Source organism: Ornithorhynchus anatinus, chromosome 13 (genome assembly GCF_004115215.2).
Source record: "Ornithorhynchus anatinus isolate Pmale09 chromosome 13, mOrnAna1.pri.v4, whole genome shotgun sequence".
In the NCBI taxonomy this organism is placed as follows: Eukaryota; Metazoa; Chordata; class Mammalia; order Monotremata; family Ornithorhynchidae; genus Ornithorhynchus; species Ornithorhynchus anatinus.
Genome location: NC_041740.1, coordinates 3,217,349 through 3,239,400, shown reverse-complemented (window position 1 = coordinate 3,239,400; position 22,052 = coordinate 3,217,349). Strand labels below are relative to the sequence as shown.

Below are 22,052 nucleotides of genomic sequence, written 5' to 3'. Positions count from 1 at the left end.
AGCAGTGTGGCCTAGTGGTTAGAGCATGGGCCTGGGAGTCAGAAGAACTTCCGCCAGTTCCTCAAAATGAGACCTAGGCTAACCACGTTGGCTTGTGGTTTTGAGGCTAAGTAGGTCCAGTCTAGGGGCCGAAAGAGCCCTGATTTAGGTCAAAGGTTGGTTTCTTGGTGACCCACACATCTACTAGCTCAAGGAGGTCTAACCAGAGATCCCAAAGCTCCTTGGGCCCAGGGGACTGGTGACCTATGCTGGTCCACAAGAGCCTTAACATCCAACATCTGCCTCCTCACCTGGATTCCCACTCTGACACTTTAATTGTGGGGCCGAAGGCTCCTGTGCTCCACCTTCTCACTCTGGCAAGGGGTGGGGTGGGGAAGAGGAGTGCACCCAGGCTCCCCACATCACTTAACCTTCTGGGTAATGAAGGAGGTCAGGGGAGAAGGCAAAGGCACTCAGGAGCTAGAGAAGAAGGTGGACCTAGGGTCATTGTGCTTCTTGGATGAAGTTGGTATACACCAGAGCACTACTTTTAAAACGTGGTGCTGGGAGCTGGTTGAGGAGTTGGAGAAGCCAAGGGACTGGACTCTTGGGTCTGCTGGGTATCGCCCCTCTAGACTGTAAGTTCACTGTGGGCAGGGACGGTATCTGTTAATTGTTGTGTTGTACTCTCCCATGTGGTTAGTACAGCGCTCTGCACACATTAAACACTCAATAAATACGATTGACGATTGACTGCCCAGCCTGAAAGCCTCTGGGGTGGCCTGCCCATGAGGGGTAAGGGACGGTAGTCCTCAGGGAATGGGAATCAGGGCTGAGGGGCATCCACCGACGTCAACTTTCCAGGCGGGACGGCGGCCCACCCTGTCTTCCTTTCCGGATGTGAAAGTGGGCCCGGAGATCCCCGTGATCATCCCGGAGCAGCGGATGGCTTTTGGCATGGGGGAGACTACTACTGAACAGGACCTTAGAGTCTTCAGGTCCAGGATTAGGCTCAACCTTCCAGGCCAGAAGGATCATGTCCAGGGTGAGAAGCAAAGTGGTCAAGTGGAAAGAGTCCAGGCTTGGAAGTCAGAAGGACGTGGGATCCACCAATTGCCTACTGTGTGACTTCGGGCAAATCACTTAACCTCTCTATATCTCGGTGACCTCATCTGAAAATGGGGATTAAGACCGTGAGCCCCACGTAAGTCATGGACTATGTCCAACCCAATTACTTTGGGTCTACCCCAGTGCTTAGAGCAGTGCCTGGCACATAGTAAGCGCTTGACAAATACCATTTGAAAAAAAAAATCCTTTCTGGGCTGGTAGATCCCAGGTCAGCAGGTGACCTGGGATCTACTAGACTGTAAGCTAGTTTACTGTCATATTGTACTCTTCCAAGTACTTAGTACAGTGCTCTGTACACGGTAAGTGCTCAATAAATACGATCGACTGACCCACCCATGGTATACCTTCTGCGCTTGTCTCCACGTTTGTCCAGGGTACACATGTGCTCCCTTCCCGCCCCTCCCCATGATCCCCTGTGAGGTAGCAAGTAGGGCCAGGTGCTGATGGGTTTTATTTCCGGGACCCTCCTGGGCCAGGTGGAGAAGCCGAGGGGATTATCACACCGGGTGGTAGTTGCCGTCATAACTGAACGGGGGGGCGGTCCCACAGGCCCCGACTCCATCTGGGGTCCAGCGCTGGATGAAGGGGGGGCCGCTGGGCCGGGGCCTCACGATCACGGCGTCTCGGGAGGCCAAGGACGGGTCCTCGGGGAAGAAGTTGAAGGGGCGGAGCAGGAAGCCCACGGAGTTTCCCGGCGTGGCCGTGTTGGGGATGTCCTCGGAGTGGGGGATGTGCAGGAAGCCCACTGTCACCCAGGCCACCAGGTCCTGTGGGGAAGCGGGAGGGGACGACAGGTCACCTGGCAACGCTGGGCAGGGCCGTCCCCTACCCCCTCCAAAAGAGCAAGCCTGAACCCCCTTCACCGAGCCCTAATCACCCCCTTTCCCTCAGGGACGCCCATACCGCTGAGAAGGCCTTGCTCTGCTAGTGCCAACCTTCTCACAGTCCCTCTATCTTGTTTATCTCGCTTCTGACCTCTAGCCCACATCCTGCCTCTGACCTGGAAGGCCCTCCCTCTTCATATCTGACAGACGATCACTCCCCGCTTCAAAGCCTTACTGAAGGCACATCTCCTCCAAGAGGCCTTTTCCGACTAAGCTCTTCTTCGTTTCCTTCTGAGCCACCTTTGCGCTTGGATTTGCTCCCTTTATTCCTGTCCTCCTTCTTACTTAGACTCCGAGCCTCGTGTGAGATGGGGACCGTGTCTGACCTGATTATGTTGCATTGATGGTGATGATGATGATTAAGTACTTTCGAGTCGCTTCCGATTCATAGCATAAAAACTTTATTAATAATAATGATTATTAATAATTTAAAACTACCCAGCCCTCCGCTGGGAGGAAAGGACGAAGGCAGTCGTGCGACACGTCGCGCTCGGCCCCCATCACTTTCTGCATTTAAATGTCCGACCTGGACCTCCCCCCCATCCCTCCTTTCTCCTCTCCCCAGGGAGTGTGACTCTGGTGACTCGACCCTTTCTTATGCCCCAGTGAGGGAAGCAAACTGAGAGAGCGACAAGACATCTGGAAGGACAGAAGCTGCTGAAGGGGGATTTGGGAAGCAGTATAGCCTAGTGGAAAGACCCTGAGCCTGAGAGCCACAGGACCTGAGTTCTAATCTGTGACCTTGGGTGAGTCGCTTCACTTCACTGCCTCAGTTTCCTCAACTGTAAAACGGGGACTAAATCCTACTCCCTCCTATTTAGACGGTGAGCCTCACGTGAGACAGGGACTATGTCCACCCTGACAAACCTATATCTACCCCAGCGCTTAGAACAGTGCTCGACACATAGTATGCGCTTAACAGATTCTATTAAAAAAAAAGGACAGAGGAAGGGCACGGGCACCTGATTCTTGATGTTCTCGTTATTGCGCAGAAATTCCTCAAAGACGACAGGGGGGTCCCAGGGGTCATTCTGATTGTAGATGCTGCTGCTCTGAAGTTCCGACTCCCGGTACTTGGTCACTGCAAACGGGTACCTGGTGGGCGAGAGTGGACCAGAGACTCGGGAGTTTGGAGCGCACTGCCCCACCGTAGCTCTCACAGCTACAGGTAGATTTGGAAATCATCTGGGAAAAGATGTTAGATGAAACCATGACAGTGAATGAGTTCTCCAAGTTCGCCCCTCCCACATGACACCTCCTCATTCCTGCCCCCACATCTGCAACATCTTAGAGTCCTCAGAGTAATGAAACGTAAGGGACAGAAGAGAAGCAGCGTGGCCTAGTGGATAGACCACAGCCCTGGGAGTCAGAAGGCTTCGGGTTCTAATTCTGGATCCAGCATTTGTCTGCTGGGTCACCTTGGGCAAGTCGCAACTTCTCTGCCCCTCAATTTCCTCATCTGTAAAATGAGGATGAAGACCGTGAGCCTTATATGGGGCAGGGACTGTGTCCAACCTGATGATCTTGTATCTATCCCAGCTATTAGAACCATGCTTAGCACAAAGGAAGCGCTTAACAAATACCATAGTTAGTAATATTATAGGGACGGAAGCACTAAAGGCATTAAAGATAGATAAGAATGATAATAATCAGTGTGGTATTTGTTTAATGCCTATTATGTGACAAGTGGTTTATCAGGCACTGGGGTGGATACAAGTTCAGACACAGTCTCTGTTCCACATTGGGTTCATAGTCCAAGTAGGAGGGAGGACAGGTATTAAATCCCTAATTTACAGGTGAGGAAACTGTGACCTGGAGAAGTTATGATCTAGATGCTAGACTGTTGAGTTCCTTGTGGGTTTGCGAACTTGCCTACCAACTCTGTTACATTGTATTTTCCCTAGTGCTTAGTACAGTGCAGTGCACACAGTAAGCACTCAAAATATATACAACTGATCGATCTCGATCAGGTGGGGAGCAAGTGGCGGAGATGGGATTAGAACCCAGCTCCTCCATCTTCCTGACCGGTTGGTCTTTCCACTCCCAGCTCTGCCACTTGTCAGCTGTGTGACTGTTGGTAAGTCACTTAACTTCTCTGTGCCTCAGTTACCTCATCTGTCAAATGGGGATTAACTGTGAGCCTTACGTGGGACATCCTGATTACTCTGTATCTACCCCAGGGCTTAGAACAGTGCTCTGCACATATTAAGCACTTAACAAATACCAAACTTATTATTATTATTATTATTAAGCTGCTTTCTCAACAGAAGCATGTCAATATTTCTTACACACCTTATACTATGCACAAGGAGAGTGAGGAGCCCCTCTTGACTGAAAGCAGGGAAGGTCAGGCAGGGAAGATCACATGAAGGAGGTGAATCTTGAGCAGATTTTGAAGGGACAGTTTTGACAAAGGGGAGGTAGGGAGGCAGTCCATGCACTGGGAGAGGGTGGGGGAGAAGGGGAGGATGTGATGATGAAGATGTGGTGCTTCTGAGGGAAGGGCATTAAGCAGGTTTGCTTAGCTGGAGCGGATCATGGAGCTGGGGCAAAGCAGAAAATACATGCTGATAGCGACTCTCCCAAATGCTTAGCACAGTGGTCTGCACTTACTATGAGCAGAGCAGTCTGGGGTAGGTACAAGAAAATCAGGTTGGACACAGTCCATGTCCCATGTTGGGGGAAGCAGCGTGGCTTAGTGGAAAGAGCCCGGGCTTGGGAGTCAGAGGTCATGGGTTCGAATCCTGGCTCTGCCACTTGTCAGCTGTGTGACCGTGGGCAAGTCACTTCACTTCTCTGTGCCTCAGTTACCTCATCTGTAAAATGGGGATGAAGACTGTGAGACTCATGTGGGACAATCTCATTACCCTGTATCTACCCCAGCGGTTAGAACAGTGCTCTGAACATAGTAAGCGCTGAACAAATGACAACATTAATTAATTAAATACAATTGAGTGAATTAATTAGACGCTCCTTCTACCTAGGAATGTCAATTTAAAGTGATCTAGAGCCACTAGAAGGCGCTATAGGTTTATGGTACAAAATTATCTTTCCTCTAGAGTCCCACACTCCCCAACCCCTCGCCCCCCCTCCCCAATACCCTTTTTTTAAAAAGTGGTATTTATTCAGCGCTTACAATATGCCAGGCACAGCCCTAAGCGCTGGGGTAATTGCTAGCAAATCAGGTTGGACACAGTCCCTGTCCCACATGGGGCTCACGGTCTTCACCCCCATTTTACAGATGAGGGAACTGAGGCCCAAAGATGTGAAGTGACTTGCCTAGGAACACACGGCAGACAAGTGGCGGAGCCAGGCCCGGGCTCCATCCAAGAGGCCGCGTTGCTTCTCTGACCAGATAGGAGACGGCTTAGAGGTGGGCAAGGTCTGCCCTTTTCATAGCCTGCACCGAGCTGCGGAACGCCACTCCTCACCTGGCCCAGGTGACCCCGCGCTCCTCCTGCCAGCCAGGGCTCAACACCTGGTTGGCCATGGAGTTGAGCTGCAGGCGGTAGCTGCGGTGGTGACCCCAGCGGTTTTTCTCTTGGCTGGTGAAGAGGAGGAACTTGGGCAGTGCCCGGCCGAAGCGGAAGGAGGCCTGGCGCTCTCGCTCGGGTTGGGTCCGTTTCAGCGAGGGCTGTACTGTGCGGTGTCCCGGGCTCCAGGGGGTAGAGATGTTTTCCAGCTTCATCCCCAGCGTCTCAAAGCTGTTCTCCGTGCCTGAGAAGGGTGGAAAGGGGCCGGGCGTTAGGAGCTGCCTGGTCTACCCCATGATTTCCAGCTCTGGCCTGCGCTGACCGATCCGACCACGCAGAGCACCGTCCGTGTGGGCCGGAGTTCCAAAATTAGCCCCGATGTCGAATTCTTTTTTTTGTTTTAAGTAGAACTCATTACGCACTTATTAAGCGCCAGGCACTGCGGTAGATAATCAGGTTGGACACAGTCTGTGTCCCATGGGGGCTTTACAGACCTAGTCCCCATTTACAGATGAGGGAAGTGAGGCACAGAGAAGTTAAGTGACTCGTCCAAGATTGCACAGCAGACAAGTCGCGGAGCCAGGATTAGAACCCATCCTCCTCTAACTCCCAGGCCTGTGCTCAGTATTATTTTCCATATATTTGGGGTTTTTTAAATGGCATTTGTTAAATGCTTACTATGTGCCAGGAATTGTACTAAGCTCTGGGGTAGGTCCAAGAAAATCAGGTTGGTCACAGTCCATGTCCCATGTTGGACTCAGTTTTAATCCCCATTTTACAGATGAGGTAACTGAGGCCCAGAGAAGTTAAGTGACACATCCAAGGTCACACAGCGGACAAGTGGCAGACAGAGGATTAGAACCCAGATCCTTCTGACTCCCAGGCCTGCGCTCTCTCCACTAAGCCGTGCGGCTTCTCTGTACCTCATTATCCCAAGTGATCTTGGGCAGTCACTTCACTTCTCTGTACCTCAGTTACAACATCTGTGAAATGGAGATTAAGACCGTGAGTCCCATGTGGGACATGGACTCTATCTAACCTTATTAGCTTGCATCTACCTCAGTGCTTACTACAGTGCTTGGTACATAGTAAGCGCTTAACAAATACCACTGAAAAAAAGCAGCGGGCCCACAGCTTCACTACTTGCGTCTCAGCATGACCCAGCGGCACTCCCCAGTGAAAAGCAGCATGGCATATCGGCTAGAGCGCAGGCCAGGAAGTCGGAAGGTCATGAGTTCTAATCCTGGCTCCGCCGCTCATCCGCTCTGTGGCTTTGGGCAAGTCACTTCACGTCTCTGTGCTTCACCTGTACAACGGGGATTGAGACTGTGAGCTCCATGTGGGACGGGGACTGTGTCCGACCCGATTTGCTTATATCCACCCCAGCATTTAGTACAGTGCCTGGCACGTAGTAAGCGCTTAACAGATACCACAATTATTACGATTATCCCCAGCACCGTAGATCGCCCTCGGGCACCGCCAAGCTGAGTGCCGCCCACATAGGTCCCCACCTGCCACGTCCAGGTCGACGCGGTAGTGCACCAGATGAGTGTGCACGTTGCCCAGCAGGTGGGTGTGGAGGCGGCTGCCATAACGCAGCCCGTCCGGCGTGAAGAAGGTGGCGTGGACGTAGCCGGTGGCGTGCATCTTGGCCTCCATCACCCCGTTGTGGTGGAAGACGAAGTCCCAGATGTAGTCGTAGTTGTAGACGGTGGAGGTCGTCCGGATCACCAGGGCCTGGCCCTCCAGCCCCGCGTAGAAGTTGTAGCCCCCTCTGAAGTTGGAGTCGAAGTGACGCCTCAGGGGCACTCCGACGGGCAACTCGAAGACGCAGAGGGCGCGCCGGTAGAGGACGGGGGCGTCGGCGTCGTAGTAGTGGTGGGCGTCCAGGAAGGTGGCCGTCTCGGGGCAGTCGATGCCGGGAGCCAGCTCATGGGTCACGGTGCCCAGGCCCCAGCCCACGTCCATGTACTTGGTCTGCATGCCCGCGGGCGTGTGCCCGCCGTACAGGGCCACCGCCTCCTGCACGCTCACCTCGTAGGCCACGCGCTCGCCGCCGAAGCGCAGGTCCAGGAGCTGCAGGCCGGTCGACGAGCGCAGACGGAAGGCGAAGCTCCAGCCCCCGTAGACCACGGCGTTGCCCTCCACCCGGTAGCGGTGGCCCTGGGGTTCGGCCAGCCGGGGGCCCGTCACGTGAGTGGGGGTGGGGAAGGAGCCTCGGGGCCGATAGGAGGAGAAGAGGGGCCGCTCCTCGGTGCCCCCCTCGCCTTCGGGGGGCAGGTCCTCCAGCTTCACCGCGTCCACCTCCCCGGCGGCGTATTTCCAGGCCAGCTCCTCGGGGCTGCCGTAGAAATGCCCGTTGTACCACACCCGCTCCACCCACCAGTCTCTGGGGTCCGAGCTCCCGTGGTCCACCAGGAGCTCCAGCCCGGTGGGGTGCAGGAAATAGCCCTCGACGAAACGCTGGACGATGAACCAGGTGCGCCGCTGGCCGGAGGTCACCCCCCGGGGCGAAACGTCGGACGTGGTCAGGCAGCGGTCCGTGCAGTTGTGGAACCAGAAGCCGGTGGTGTCGAGAAGGAAGCGGTAGAGGGGCTTGGTGGCGGCCTGCAGGAGACCGTGCAGGAGGGTGTACTCCGAGAAGGTGATGGGGCGGGAGGCCCAGGACGGTGTGTGGTCAGGCCGGGGGGGCAGGACCCTCAGGTAGGTCGGCCGGGGTAGGGGTCCCACCGCGAACTCGGTGATGTTGGGCCGCTCCTGGTCCCCGAAGAACACGACGGCCCGCGCCTCGCGCCCCGGCCACATTGCTCCGTTCAGGAAGTTGAGCACGCGACGCTTCTTGGGGAGCAGCAACTCGATGAGGAACACGGAGTTCTTGGCTACGGCCTGTGTTTTGGAAGGGACCAGCTTCAGCTCTTTCTTGGCCCACAGGAAGTCCCGCACCACCCGCAGTTCCTTCGCGCTCAGGTCGGCGAACACGGACGATTTCTTCCTCGGGGTCCTCGGCGGGGGCTCGGCCACCACAGCCAGCACCAGCAGCAGCCCCCCAATGGCCCGGACCAGCCGCGGGGTTCCCCGACCCATCATGCCGGGACCTGCGGAGGGGATAACGGAGGGGTGTCCGTCATTCGATGCTAACGATTCAGCGCTTTCTGGACTAGTCGAAGTATTTTGACTAGTGGAAAGAGCACGGGCTTTGGAGTCAGAGGTCATGGGTTCGAATCCCGGCTCGGCCACTTGTCAGCTGTGTGACTTTGGGCAAGTCACTTAACTTCTCGGTGCCTCAGTTACCTCATCTGTAAAATGGGGATTAAGACTGTGAGCCCCACGTGGGACAACCTGATTCCCCTGTGTCTACCCCAGCGCCTAGAACAGTGCTCGGCACATAGTAAGCGCTTAACAAATACCAACATTATTATTATTATTATTATTTTGGAGGGTACGATCCATTCGATCGTATTTATTGAGCGTATGACAATAAACAAGCACATTCCCTGACCTAAGAGGAGTCCAAGAGGGGTACGGGAGGAGGCTTGAGTGACATTAGTCGTTTCCCTTATCACCAATGCTGCTTATTGAGCGCCGACTGTACTAAGCACTTGGGAGAGTACAAACAACAGAGTTGGCAGATGTGTTCCCTTCCCAAAACGAGCTTCCAGTTTATAACCCCTCTATTGATAGCAGGGACATGGAATGGTAGAAGGGGGTACATTATGTGTGATTGAGGGATCAGAGATGGGAAAGTTGGGAATGACAATGAGAAGGGAAGATTGGGTTTGGAGTGAAAAATGAAAATTGGGTTGCCGATGGAGAGTTGATCTGTAAGAGGAAGAGTCGTTAGGGTGGCTTAAAGCCAGCAGTTGGGAGCTTCTGCCTGATGAGGGCAGGAATGGGTGGTCATCAGAGGCTTCTGAGGTGGGGAGAGATCGATCAACCAATCAATTGTACTTATTCAGTGCTTACTGTGTGCTGAGCATTGTACTAAGGGCTTGGGAAATGACAATACAATAGAGATGAGAAGCAGCGTGGCCTAGCGGAAAGAGCAAAGGCCTGGGAGTCAGAGGACCTGGCTTCCTTTTTTATAGTATTTGTGAAGCGCTTACTATGTGCCAAGCATTGGGGTAGATACGACCTGATCAGGTTGGATACGGTCCATGACCCACATGGGGCTCAATGTTAATCTCCAGTTTACCGATGAGATAACCGAGGCCCAGAGAGGTGAAGCAACTTGCCCGAGATGACAGAGCAGACAAGTGGAGGAACTGGGATTAGAACCTAGGTCCTTCGGAATCCCCACCCGTTCTCTACCCCTTAGGCCACACTAATTCTCATTTTAATCCCGGCTCCTCCGTTCTCCAGTCTCTCCTCTCTTCGGTCCATACTTCACTTCGTTCCCCGGATTATTTTTCTTAAACATCGTGGTGACCGTGTTTCCTCGTGTCTCAGAAACCGCCAGTGGATGCTCATTCCCTCTCCCCACCGGACAGAAACTCCCAAGTCACTTTAAAGGCATTCAATCCGCTCTCTCACTATTTCTTATCCTCCCTCTTCTCACACTACGCCCCAACTCAGGCACTTCGCTCCACTCACTTGGCCTTGGTCTCATCTCTCTTTTTTTAAATAGTATTTAAGTACTACCTCATTCTCATCTCTATCTCTCTCTTTTAATGGTATCTGTTAAACACTTACTATGTGGAAGACACTGTACTAAGTGCTGAGGGAGAACCAAACTAATCAGGTTGGACACATTAAGACTGCACGTCCCATGTGGGACAGGGACTGTGTCCAACCTAAGTAGCTTCCAACTGCCTAGCAGCACTCAGTACAGTCCCTGGCATATAGGAAGCGTTTAACAAATGTCATTAAAAAGAAAACAGAGGGGGTGGGCAATGGGGGTAGGAGCAGCAGGAAGAGGGGAAAAGGGAGCACAAAGTCTGGAAAGATTTTGCACGGTTACTTCGGTAACATAAAATGCCCCCTCGCCACCACCCAAACCAACCACTTCACCCCTCTGCCATGGCCTCTCACTCTGCTCCCTTCCAAGCACTCCCTGTCTCTAAACTCCTCATTCATCTACCTTTTTGAAAGGGTCACCTTGCAGCCTCTTCTGGGAGAGATTTTGCCTGCAGTCACGTCTCCCTATTCCGATTTCCCGCTCTCCTGTCTCCCCCTGCTCATCCTTATTTTGGAGGAAAAACAAATAGGTCTGGCAAACCATCTCTCCATCCCCTCTCTGGATCTGAGCCGCTGGCCTCTCCTCTGTGATTCCCACCCATCCAGTCCCCTCACTTCCACCCCCACTCACCCTCCCCAGCCAGAAGGACCAGCAAGCTCTGCTCCGGGATTCGTAGCGGCTCTGGAAGGTCCCTGATTTTGAGCTCTGCTCTCTTGCCTGCCCCTCTGCAGGGAGAAGGCTGAAGCTCCACCCTTTGAAGGATGGGCAGGGTGGGGCAAGAGGCCGGGTTCAAGATACTCAGCCGAAGGGCAGTGGAGAGGCACGTGCTCTGTGCCCTGGAGAGAGCCCTTCTCCCCTCCCCATTTCCCCCAAATCCGGGACACCTGCGCCTGCCCGGCATTTGCCCACTTATCCTCTTGCCTACCCATAGGATAGCCGTCCTTCAGGTGGTACAATGTCATTGCTCAAGGATACGGTGCTGCCCAGACAATCTGCACAGATACAGTTCTGAAAGGTTCTGAAAGACTCAGAGAAGCAGAGAGAAAGAGAGACAGACAGCTGCAGAGACAACGGGCCCATCAGAGACCCAACGGTGCACTGCAGCAACCCTGGATGAGGGATTAAAGTTGAGGGGGGCTGGCAGAAAAGGATGGGGTACAAAGGGTAAGGTATGGGTGAACCCAGGATCATCCTCCTTCCATATAGTCGGTTCTCATTCATCCAGGTTGTCCGTCGTATTTATTGAGCACCTACTGCATGCAGATCAGTGTACTAAGCATCTGGGAGAAGACAACACAACAATAAACAGACACATTCCCTGTTCACCAGGAGCTTACAGTCCAGAAGATAAATTTACAGTCTAAAGGATGAGTTTACGGTCTACAGGGTGTGAATTATCCCGGCTCTTCTGGCTTTCCCTCTCCCTCTTGCTTTCCTCTTGGCCATTTCTTGGCTCCTTCCCACCAGCCACTGGGGCTGGAAGATGGAGGATAAGGAACTCCCCTCAGCCTGACACAATAATAATGATAACCGTGGTATTTTTAAGTGCTTACTATGCACCAAGCACTGGGGTAGATACAAGATAATCAGGTTCCACATGGGGTTCACAGCCTAAGTAGGAGGGAGAGCAGGTATTGAATCCCCATTTTCCATATGCAGTAACTGAGGCACGGAGAAGTGAAGTGACTTGTCCAAGGTCACCCAACAGGTAAGTAACAGAGCCAGGATTAGAACCCAGGTTCTCTGACTCCCAGGCCTCGGGTTCTTTCCACTAGGCTGCACTGCTTTTTGGTGGTAGGGGGAGGAAAAGGGTGAACCTAATGGCTCAAAAAAAGCTTTTTGCATTAGCTGGAGAGCAGCGTGGTCTAGTGGATAGAGCCCGGGCCTGGGAGTCAGAAGGACCTGGGGTCTCCTCCTGGCTCTGCCACTAGTCTGCTGTGTGACCTTGGTCAAGTCATTTCACTTGTCTGGGCCTCAGTTACCTCATCTGTAAAATGGGCATCAAGACTATGAGCCCGATGTGGGACATGAGAAGCAGCGTGGCTCAGTGGAAAGAGCACGGGCTTTGGAGTCAGAGGTCATGAGTTCTAATCCCAGCTCTGCCACTTGTCAGCTGTGTGACTGTGAGCAAGTCACTTAACTTCTCTGAGCCTCAGTTCCCTCATCTGTAAAATGGGGATGAAGACTGTGAGCCCCATGTGGGACAACCTGATTTCCCTGTGTCTACCCCAGCGCTTAGAACAGTGCTCTGCACATAGTAAGCGCTTAACAAATACCAACATTATTACATGAACTGTTTTCAACCTTATTAGTTGGTATCTACCGCAGTACTTAGAACCGTGCTTGACACAGAGTAAGTACTTAACAAATACTATTATTATTATTATTATTATTATCTGTGGATTTCAATTAGCTGTGATTTCTCTTTCCCCAAACAGTTGGTTAACAGAGTTTAGTGACCCCCATGGTTCAGACCTCACTGGAAGCTTCTGTTCAGTTCTGAGTTCAACTCCCAAGGAATTTTGTTTCTCCCTTCTGAACTCTTCTGGAGTTCATCAAGATGATGAAATGTTGTCAAGTGGTGATGAGAACTGAAATTATTTATTTTGGAGAAAAGAAGCAAATAGAGGGCAGGGGTGGAGGGGGAGTCTGGATGAATCTTCAAGCCTCTGAAGAATTGGAAAACAGCACAGTGACTATCTGCTCCTCATCTCCCCAGGGGGAAGAAAGAATATAAGGAAATGGTTTAACCCACAGCGAGAGGGATTAAAGTTAGCTAGAAGGGAAGCACTGTGATCTAGTGGATAAAGGCTGGGGCTGGGAGCCGGAGGATCCCGAGTTCTAGTCCCGGCTCCATCAATTGCCTGCTGTGTGACCTTGGACAAGTGACTTCACTATGCCTCAGTTTCCTTAACTGCAAAATGGGGATTCAGTGATCCTTCTCCCTCCTACTTAGATTGTGAGCCCTATGTGGGACAGGGACCGTGTCTAGCTGATTAATGTCTAGCTGATTAACTTACATCTACTCCCAGGAGGCGTAGAACAGTGCGACCTGGCAGTGATGGAGGATAGAGATTAGCCTGGAATCCTGGAAACTTCCTGAAGAGTGCTCCTGGGATGACCTCTGGAAGCCCTGCCAGATCGAGAAGCAGTGTGGCCTAGAGGATAGAGCTTGGGCCTAGGAGTCTTCAGGGATTAAGGGTCAGAAGGGCCTGTGTTCAAATCCCGGCTCCGCCACTTGTCTGCTGTGTGACCTAGGGCAAGTCACTTCCCTTTTCTGGGCCTCAGTTTCCTCATCTGTAAATGGGATTAAGACTGTGATCCCCATGTGGGACCTGGACTGTATTCTACCCGATTATCTTGTAAAATAATACTAATTATGGTATTTGTTAAGCGCTTACTATGTGCCAGGCACAGTAAGACAAGATACAAGATAATTGGGTTGGACACTCCCTGTCCCACACGAGGCTCACAGTCTTAATCCCCATTTTACAGCTGAGGGAACTGAGGCCCAGAGAAGTGACGTGACTTGCCCCAGTTCACACAGCAGACAAGTGGCAGAGCCGGTATTAGAACCCATGACCTTCTGGCTCCCAGGCCCATGTTCTTTCAACTGGGCTACTCCAGTGCTTAGTACAGTGCTGGGCACAGAATAAGCCCTTAACAAAGACCACAGTTACTATTACTATTATTGCACCTGGAGAGTCTGTGATTCACCAAGCAGTAAGATCACCAGAAGGAGATGCTCTGAGGGCTTCAGGGAGCCAATCGGGACAGAGAGAGAAGCAGATGTGGAGAAGGAAGTAGGTGGAGAGTTGCCAGACATCCAGAAAGGTGCAGAGCCTACAGTTGCCGGAGCCAAGCTTTACCCAGTGCGGTCCACTGACGGGACGAAGGGTCGGGAAGGCCGAGTCCTGAAGCCGATTGCACCATCTCTCTCCTCCATCGGCCACCCCTCCCGTGGGGGGCAGGTGACCTTGATCTCCGAGGTGCAGCTCCTGCCCTCCTCCCCCTGCCCCATCCCAGGGTTAATGATTGGAGACTGGAAGGCAATAACACAGCAAGCAAAGATCTCCCCTCCAAAGTCAGCACTGGATGGCATTCTTAAAGTGACAGAGCGGGAGGAGACTGGAGGCAGGAATGACTGAAGAGTGGAAAGTGACAAATACCACAGCAATAATAATAATAATAATAATGATAATAATGACAGAGAGACTTGGTCCAGAGTCCTTTGATACAGTTCGAGAAGCAGCTTGACCTAAGGGACAGAGCACAGGCCTGGGAGTCAGAAAGACTTCTTTTTTTTATGGTATTTAAGCACTGGTTATGAACACTGTTCTAAGCACTGGGGTAGTACAAGTTAATCAGATTGGACACAGTCCCTGTCCCACGTGGAGCTCACAGTCTTAATCTCCATTTTACGGATGAGGTAACTGAGACCCAGAGAAGTGAAGTGACTTGCCCAAGAACACACAGCAGACAAGTGACAGAGCTGGGAGTAAAACCCAGATCCTTCAGACTCCCAGGCCCACTCATTCAATTGTATTTATTGAGCGCTTACTGTGTTCAGAGGATGTACTAAGCGCGTGGAAAGTACAATTTAGCAGTAAAGAGAGAAAATCCCTCCCCACAACAGGCTTACAGTCTAGAAGCAGGCAGACAGACAGTAAAACGAGTAAACAGGCATCAATAGTATCAGTATAAATAAATAGAATTATAGATATATATACATCAAAACAAGCAGGCAGGCATTAATATAAATAAATAGAATTATAGATAAGCACATATATATACAAGCGCTGTGGGGTGGGGAGGTGGGGGTAGAACAAAGGGAGTGAGTCGGGGTGATGGGAAGGGGAGAGGGATCTGAGGAAAAAAGGGGCACTATCCACTAGGCCACAATCTAAATTGTAAGTCCAGGTCCATCCTTTGCCTGATGTGTGACCTTGGGCAAATCACTTCATTTCTCTGGCCCTCAGTTTCATCATCTGTAAAATGGAGATTCATACTGTAAGCTCTATGTGGGACAGGGATTGTGACCAGCCTGATTAGCTTGTATCTACCCTAATATATAGTCAGCGCTTGGCATGTAGTAAGTGCTTCACAAATACCAAAAAATAAAATAAATTGAACTCTTGCTCCTCCAAAACCTCTCTGTAACAGCTGCTTCGCCCCATGAAGCCTATGTCAACCTGGAACAGAATAGAAGCTGAAAATAGAATGCCAGAAGGAAAACAAAACAAAACGCTAACATCCTCTGAACAATGTGACATTTCTGAAGGTTGGAGTGTGTGGTGTGGGAGGCAGCTACTGGGGATATGAGGTGTGAGCTAGGTACTTTAGTTCCTAGTTCAATTCAATTTCTACACTCCTGTGGGTGGGAAAACACACAACCGCCCCCTCCCCCCAAACACACACAAAACTTCTCCCACACACCCACCCACCTCCCCTCCCTTCTACTCTTCGGCCCCTCTGTCCCGGCCTTCAGCAGCCTCAGAGGAACAGTGAAACATTTTTTTTTTAATGGTATTTCGAAAGTGCTTACTAGGCGCCAGGCACTGTACTAAGCACTGGGGTAAGTACAAGCTAATCAGGTTGGACATAGTCCGTATCCCAGATGCGGCTCACGGTCTTAATCCTCATTTTATGGATGAGGTAACTGAGGCCCAGAGAAGTGAGGGACTTGCCCAAGGCCACAAGTGGCAGAGCCGGGATGAGAACCCAGGTCCTTCTGACTCCCAGGTCTGTGCTCTATCCATGAGGTCACGCTGCTTCTTAATTTCAGGAATGAAGAATGATCGAAGAAGAATGGAGACTGCGGGTCAGCAGAAATATCAGTGGCTTCTGATTAATCCATTTGCCAAGAAATCCCAGATTTCCTCATGGGCACTGGCGCCGCTCGGCCCAGCCCTATCCAGAGAGCAACAGAGGATACTTAACCAGATAGTCGTCACCCAGTCTCCGACTTCCATTCAGATCAGGCCTAAACTAGGGGACATTAATACTTAGGCTCTTTGGATTATCCCGACCAGCTTGATTCCCCTTTGGTTGAAGTTACAGAAGCGTCAGAAAAATCACTGCCAGAATTGTTAAGCTTCGTCAATCTTCCCTTTGCCAGGTCCTTGGTGTGCGGGTGTATCAGTCCCGTGGCACTGAAGAAGGTTGTTTTTTTAAAATGGTATTTGTTAAGCATTTACTATATGTCAGACATTGTACGAAGTGCTTGGGGTAGATACAAGGTAATCAAGTTGGACACAGTCTGTCCCACAGGGAGCTCGCAGTGTTAATTCCCATTGTAAAGATGAGGTAACAGGCTCAGAGGTGTGAAGTGACTTGTTGAAGGTCACACAGCAGACAAGTGGAGGAAGCGGAATTTAATAATAATAATAATGATGGTATTTGTTAAGCACTTACTATGTGCAGAGCACTGTTCTAAGAGCTGGGGTAGATACAGGGTAATCAAGTTGTCCCAAGTGAGGCTCACAGTCTTCATCTCCGTTTTACAGATGAGGGAACTGAGGCACAGAGAAGTGAAGTGACTTGCCCACAGTCACACTGCTGACAAGTGGCAGAGCTGGGATTCAAACCTGTGACCTCTGCCTCCCAAGCCCAGGCTCTTTCCACAGAGCCACGCTGCTTCTCTACTTGAATTTGAACCCGGGTTCTAATCTATTGGTTCCCCCGATTAGGCTGTAAGCCCATCAATGGGCAGGGATTGTCTCTATCTGTTGCCGAATTGTACATTCCAAGCCCTTAGTACAGTGCTCTGCACATAGTAAGCGCTCAATAAATACTATCGAATGAATGAATGGATTAAGCCCCAGCTCAGATGTCCTCAGGGGGGGATGTGGGGACCCACTGATGAGCACTGGATGGAAGCCGTGGGACATGGAGAGCAGGATTTTGAAGAACTTGGGGAAGGGGGCACGGAGGCTGCCAAGGCAATGAACATCTCTCTCTCCTGGGATGCTTGGGATGGGAGGTGGGAGGATTCCAGAGTCAATCAAGCAATGGCATTTATTCAGCGCTTACTATGTGCAGAGCACTGTACTGAGCGCCTGGGAGAGAACAATACAACAGAATTGGCAGACACATTTCTGCCGACAGTGAGCTTATAGACTAGAGTCCTCAGGTGCCCCTCTGATGGCTACCCCTCGGGGGTCCGCCGGTCATTCCTTGGGGGTCCACCGGCTACTCCTCGGGGGGCCTTATGACTCCGGCACAGGAACGGAGACCCCTGGCTGATGCCGAGCTCTGCGACGCAGAACAGTGAGTCAAGGAAGGGTGGGCCGGGGGGAAGAGGACAAGACCCACAGGACCTCATCCAGTTTTACAGTGGGATCGACACCAGGCGGTCAGGAAGAAAGAGAAGCAACGTGACCCAGTGGAAAGAACCCGAGCCTGAGACTCCGAGGACCTGGGTTCTGATCCCGACTCCACCACCTGTCTGCGGTGATCTTGAGCAAGTCACTTTACATGTCTGGGCCTCAGTTTCCTCATCTGTAAAATAGGGATCCACTGTCCGTTCTCCCTCCTACTTTGATGTGAGCCTCGCGTGGGACAGGGACTGCGGCCGACCTGATGAACTTCCATCTATCCCGGGGCCTAGAACAGTGCTTGACAAATAGCACTTGATGAACGTCATAATAATAATACACCCTTCTACTTAGACTGTAAGCCCTATGTGGGTCAGGGACTGTGTCCAACCTATTAACTTGTATTTACCCTGGTATTTAGTACAGTGCCTGGCACATAGTAAGCGCTTAACAAATACCATTGAAAAAAAACACAAGCAAACCAGTACCAGGAGGACACTGAGGAAGAGGAGAGGAATTGGCTGGGTTCCTTTGGAGCAGAGGGTCAGGTGACGGGGAGGGGGGTGGGGGCAACTCCACGGAAAGCTGCCATGTCAGCACCATAAACGCCAAGAGAGATAGGGGCCGAAGTCCCCCAGAGTGGTCTTGACCCTGTATCTCCCCCGACGTGGCCCCCTGCTCTCGGTCCCGATTCCTACCTTATCCTGAACCGTCTCCACCTCCCTGAGGTGCCGGGAAAACCACCACCTGTAGCAACAGAATTTCTCGAGGGCCAACTTGGTGGGGAATGAGGGGTGGAAAAACAGACGGGGCCCCGGCCCTCAGGTAGCTCAAAAAGTCAGCACATTGTATTTATTGAGCCCTGACTGTGTGCAGAGCCTTGTGCTAAGCACTTGAGAGAGTACAATACAACAATAAATGTGGCGGTCACTCGCCCAACTGGCCACTGGCAGGGCAGCAGGCAAGAGATTCAGATTGAGATTCAAGGCAGGGAACGGGTGTGTTTTGGGATCATTCACCCACACAAACCCAGAGGAGGGAAGAACACTAAAAAACCCCATAAACTATGGTACTTGTTAAGCATTTACTATGCGCCAAGCACTGTTCTAAGCACTAAGGAAAATACAAGATAATCAGGTTGGATAGTCCCTGTTCCACATGGGATTTACAGCCTCTAAGTGGGAGGGTGTAGGATTTCATTCCCATTTACAGATGAGGAAATTGAGGCCCAGATAAGTGGCCTGTGGGGTTTGCTAGAGAAAAGTTAGGGATAGAAGCAGCATGGCTTAGTGAATAGATCATGGACCTGAGAGTCAGAGGACTTGGGTTCTAATCCTGGCTCCGCCACCTGTCTGCTGTGTGATCTTGGGCAAGTCACTTCACTTCTCTGTGCCTCAGTTTCCTCAACTGTAAAAATGGGGATTCAAAATCTGTTCTTGCCCCTATTTAAATTGTGAGCCTCAGGTGGGACAGGGATTGGGTCTGACCTGATTATTTTGTATCTACCCCAGTGTTTAGAACAGTGCTTGACACAGAGTAAGCATCTAACGATGAGACCAAGGGTAGAGAAGGGGAAGCAGCTGCTTCCCAGTTTTGGGTGTTTTTTTTTAAATGGTACTGGTTAAGTGCTTACAATGTGTCAAACACTGCACTAAGCACTGAGGTAGATATAAGATAATCAGGTTGGACACAGTCCGTGTCCCACACGGGGCTCACAGCCTAAGTCAGAGGGAGTATTATTGTTATTATGGTGTTTGTTAAGTGCTTACTATGTGTCAAGCACTCTTCTAAATGTTGGAATAGATACAATTTAATCAGATCAGACACAGTCTCTGTCCCACATGAGTCTCATAGTCAAAGTAGGAGGTAGCAGGTGTTGAATCCCCATTTTACAGATGAGGGAACTGAGGCCTAGAGAAGTGAATTGACTATCCCGAGGTGACGCAGCAGACAAGTGGTAGAGCCGGGATCAAAACCCAGGTCCTCCTCTTCTCCTGCGTGGTATTTGTTGAACACTTACTATGTGCCATGCACTGATTAAATGCTGGGATCGATGTAAGCTAATCAGGTTGGACACAGTCCATGTGTCACCTGGAGCTCACAGTTTTAATCTCCATTTTACAGATAAGCGGAATTGAGGCACAAAGAAGTGAAGTGACTTGCCCAAGGTCACCCAGCAGACAAGTGGTGGAGCTGAGATTAGAACCCAAGTCCTCTGACTCTCAGGCATGGGCTCTTTCCACTCGGCTACACCGCCTCCCAAGGGATATTGTATCACCAGTGGAAAGAGCACGGGCTTTGGAGTCAGAGGTCATGGGTTCGAATCCTGACTCTGCCACTTAGCTGTGTGACTGTGAGCAAGTCACTTAACTTCTCTGTACCTCAGTGACCTCATCTGCTAAATGGGGATTAAGACTGTGAAGCTCACGAGGGACTGATTCCCCTGTGTCTACCCCAGCACTTAGAACAGTGCTCTGCACATAGTAAGCGCTTAACAAATACCAACACTATTATTATTATTATCCCTGTATCCTCCAGGCTGCTGCTCCAAGTCGTGCGGCTCCCTAAGTGCCCTTCCAGGCCCATGGCGCCTCTGGGAGATTGCAGTTCTGTCCTCGCCATCGCTGGCTCACGGCAACTGAACAGAGGAGAAGCAGCATGGCCTAGTGGATAGAGGCTAGGCTTGGGAGTCATAAGGGCTTGGGTTCTAATCCTGGCTCCACCACCTATCTGTTGGGCAAATCACTTCCTTCTCTGTGCCTCAGTTACCTCACCTGTAAAATGGGTATTACAGTAGTGGTGTAGTGGTGTTTGTTAAGCGCTTACTGTAGCCCAGGAACTGTACTAGGTGCTGGTGTGGATACAAGCAAATGGGGTTGGACACAGTCCCTGTCCCATTTGGGGCTCCCAGTCTCCATCCCCATTTTACAGGTGAGATAACTGAGGCACAGAGAAATGAAGTGACTTGCTCAAGGTCAGGCAGTAATCAAACGGTGGAGCCGGGACTAGAATCCATGACCTTCTGACTCCCAGGACCGTGCTCTATCCACTGTACCATGATGCTTCTATGAGCCCCTTATGGGGCTCATGGACTGGGTCCAACCTCATTACTTTGCATCTACCACAGCGCTTAGAAGAGCATCTAGCACATAGTAAGCATTGAAAAATACCACAAAAAAACAAACAAACTGGCAGCAGGTCCCTCTCCGGGTCCGGCTGCCCCCGCCAGACCTCGCCAACCCCAATTCCGGGTGGCACCCCTTACCTCTCTGTGGTGGGGGGCCCGAGTCCAACTTTTGCAGCTTGTTGCCTCCGCCTGGGTTTTCAGCCTTTAACTCTCAATCTCCTCCGGTTCCTTTAATGATTCCCAGACCAACTCCATCCAACACGGAGCCCAGAAGGGGCAGGGACAGCCCTGTGTCCCGGAAGAACGTCAGAGAGAAAGTATTTATTGAACCCACGAAGGGTGCAGGGCCTGGCACTAGGTCCCTGGTCTTTCCTGGGCTCTGGGCCAACCTGGTAGCCAGCTGGGGCCATGCCAGACCCCAGGAGCAACCCCCTAAGTTCATTCAATCGTATTTAATGAGCACTTACGGGGTGCAGAGCACTGTACTAAGCAGTTGGTAGAGTATAATACGACAATAAATAGATACTTTCTCTGCCCGCAAAGAGCTAACAGTCTAAATGTCATCTGTCTCTTCGCTCTTCATAGTTAATTTATTTCTTCAGTCAGAAAGTCATTCGTATTTATTGAGTGCTTACTGGGTGCAGAATACTGTATTAAGCGCCTGGGAGAGTACAATAGAACAATAAACAGACACATTCCCTGCCCACAATGAGCTTGCAATCTGGAAGGCGAGAAAGGGACTGTGTCCAACCTGATTATCTTGTTTCTACCCCAGTGCTTAATGCAGTGCCTGGCATATAATAAGCACTTAACAAATACCACAATTATTATTAAGTGCTCGGGTGGATGCAAGTTAGTTAAATCGGACACACTCTCTGTCCATCTTGGGGCTCCCAGTCTAAGGAGGAGGGAGAACAGGTACTGAATCCCCATTTTTACAGCTGAGGAAACTACGGCATTGAGGAAAGTGACTTACCCAAGGTCACCCGGCAGATAAGTGGCAGAGCCAGGATGAGAATCCAGGCCCTGTCTCCCAAACCCGGGCCTTTTTCCCCTGGGTCACATTGCTTCTTGCTGATTATCTTGTATCTACCCCAGATCTTAGGACGGTTCTTGCCATATAGTAAGTGCCTAACAAATAGCACAAAGTGTCGTTAAAGATGGGGAGGACGGTCGCAGCGAAAACTGAGGAGGTCGGCTCTGCCCGGTCCCTCCTCTCTGGTGGGACAGACATGCCCATCTCCCCTCCATCCCTACCCACTTTCTTCCTCTCCCCACCCCAGGACCATCTTCGCACCTCAGAACAGATGCTGGACCACTTGGTCCCTAAGAAGGAGTGGGCGCCGCCTGCTCGCGGCCATTGGAGCTGCTGCCCATCCATCATCCTACGTCGATGAAAGACAAGTCCCCGCCCCTTCGTGAGGCCCCAGGAGGAGGGGCAGCCCACCTGGTGTCCACTGTGCAGGGTGG

The 22,052-nt window shown here is 51.4% G+C and overlaps 1 protein-coding gene across 1 annotated transcript; it reads right to left on the bottom strand.

The window, feature by feature from the left end:
- Positions 1 to 1,539: 1,539 nt before the first annotated feature.
- LOC100075142 (amiloride-sensitive amine oxidase [copper-containing]-like) lies at positions 1,540 to 20,862 on the bottom strand. Its single transcript, XM_029078253.2, has 5 exons — positions 20,721 to 20,862; positions 6,976 to 8,559; positions 5,423 to 5,708; positions 2,954 to 3,086; positions 1,540 to 1,874 (listed from the first exon to the last, which is right to left on the bottom strand). The coding sequence occupies exons 2-5, from the start codon at positions 8,549 to 8,551 to the stop codon at positions 1,605 to 1,607; spliced, it is 2,265 nt and encodes a 754-aa protein (XP_028934086.1). The 5' UTR covers positions 8,552 to 8,559; positions 20,721 to 20,862; the 3' UTR covers positions 1,540 to 1,604.
- Between the last annotated feature and the right edge of the window lie 1,190 nt (positions 20,863 to 22,052).

Bases quoted from the DNA above. Each gene is read 5' to 3' on its own strand.
- LOC100075142 (XM_029078253.2), bottom strand. From the start codon at position 8,551: ATGATGGGTCGGGGAACCCCGCGGCTGGTCCGGGCCATTGGGGGGCTG. The intron at 5,709-6,975 runs GTGGGGACCTAT...CACCCTTCTCAG, and splicing joins CGTCGACCTGGACGTGGCAG to GCACGGAGAACAGCTTTGAG. The intron at 3,087-5,422 runs GTGAGGAGTGGC...CTCGCCCACCAG, and splicing joins CGCGGGGTCACCTGGGCCAG to GTACCCGTTTGCAGTGACCA.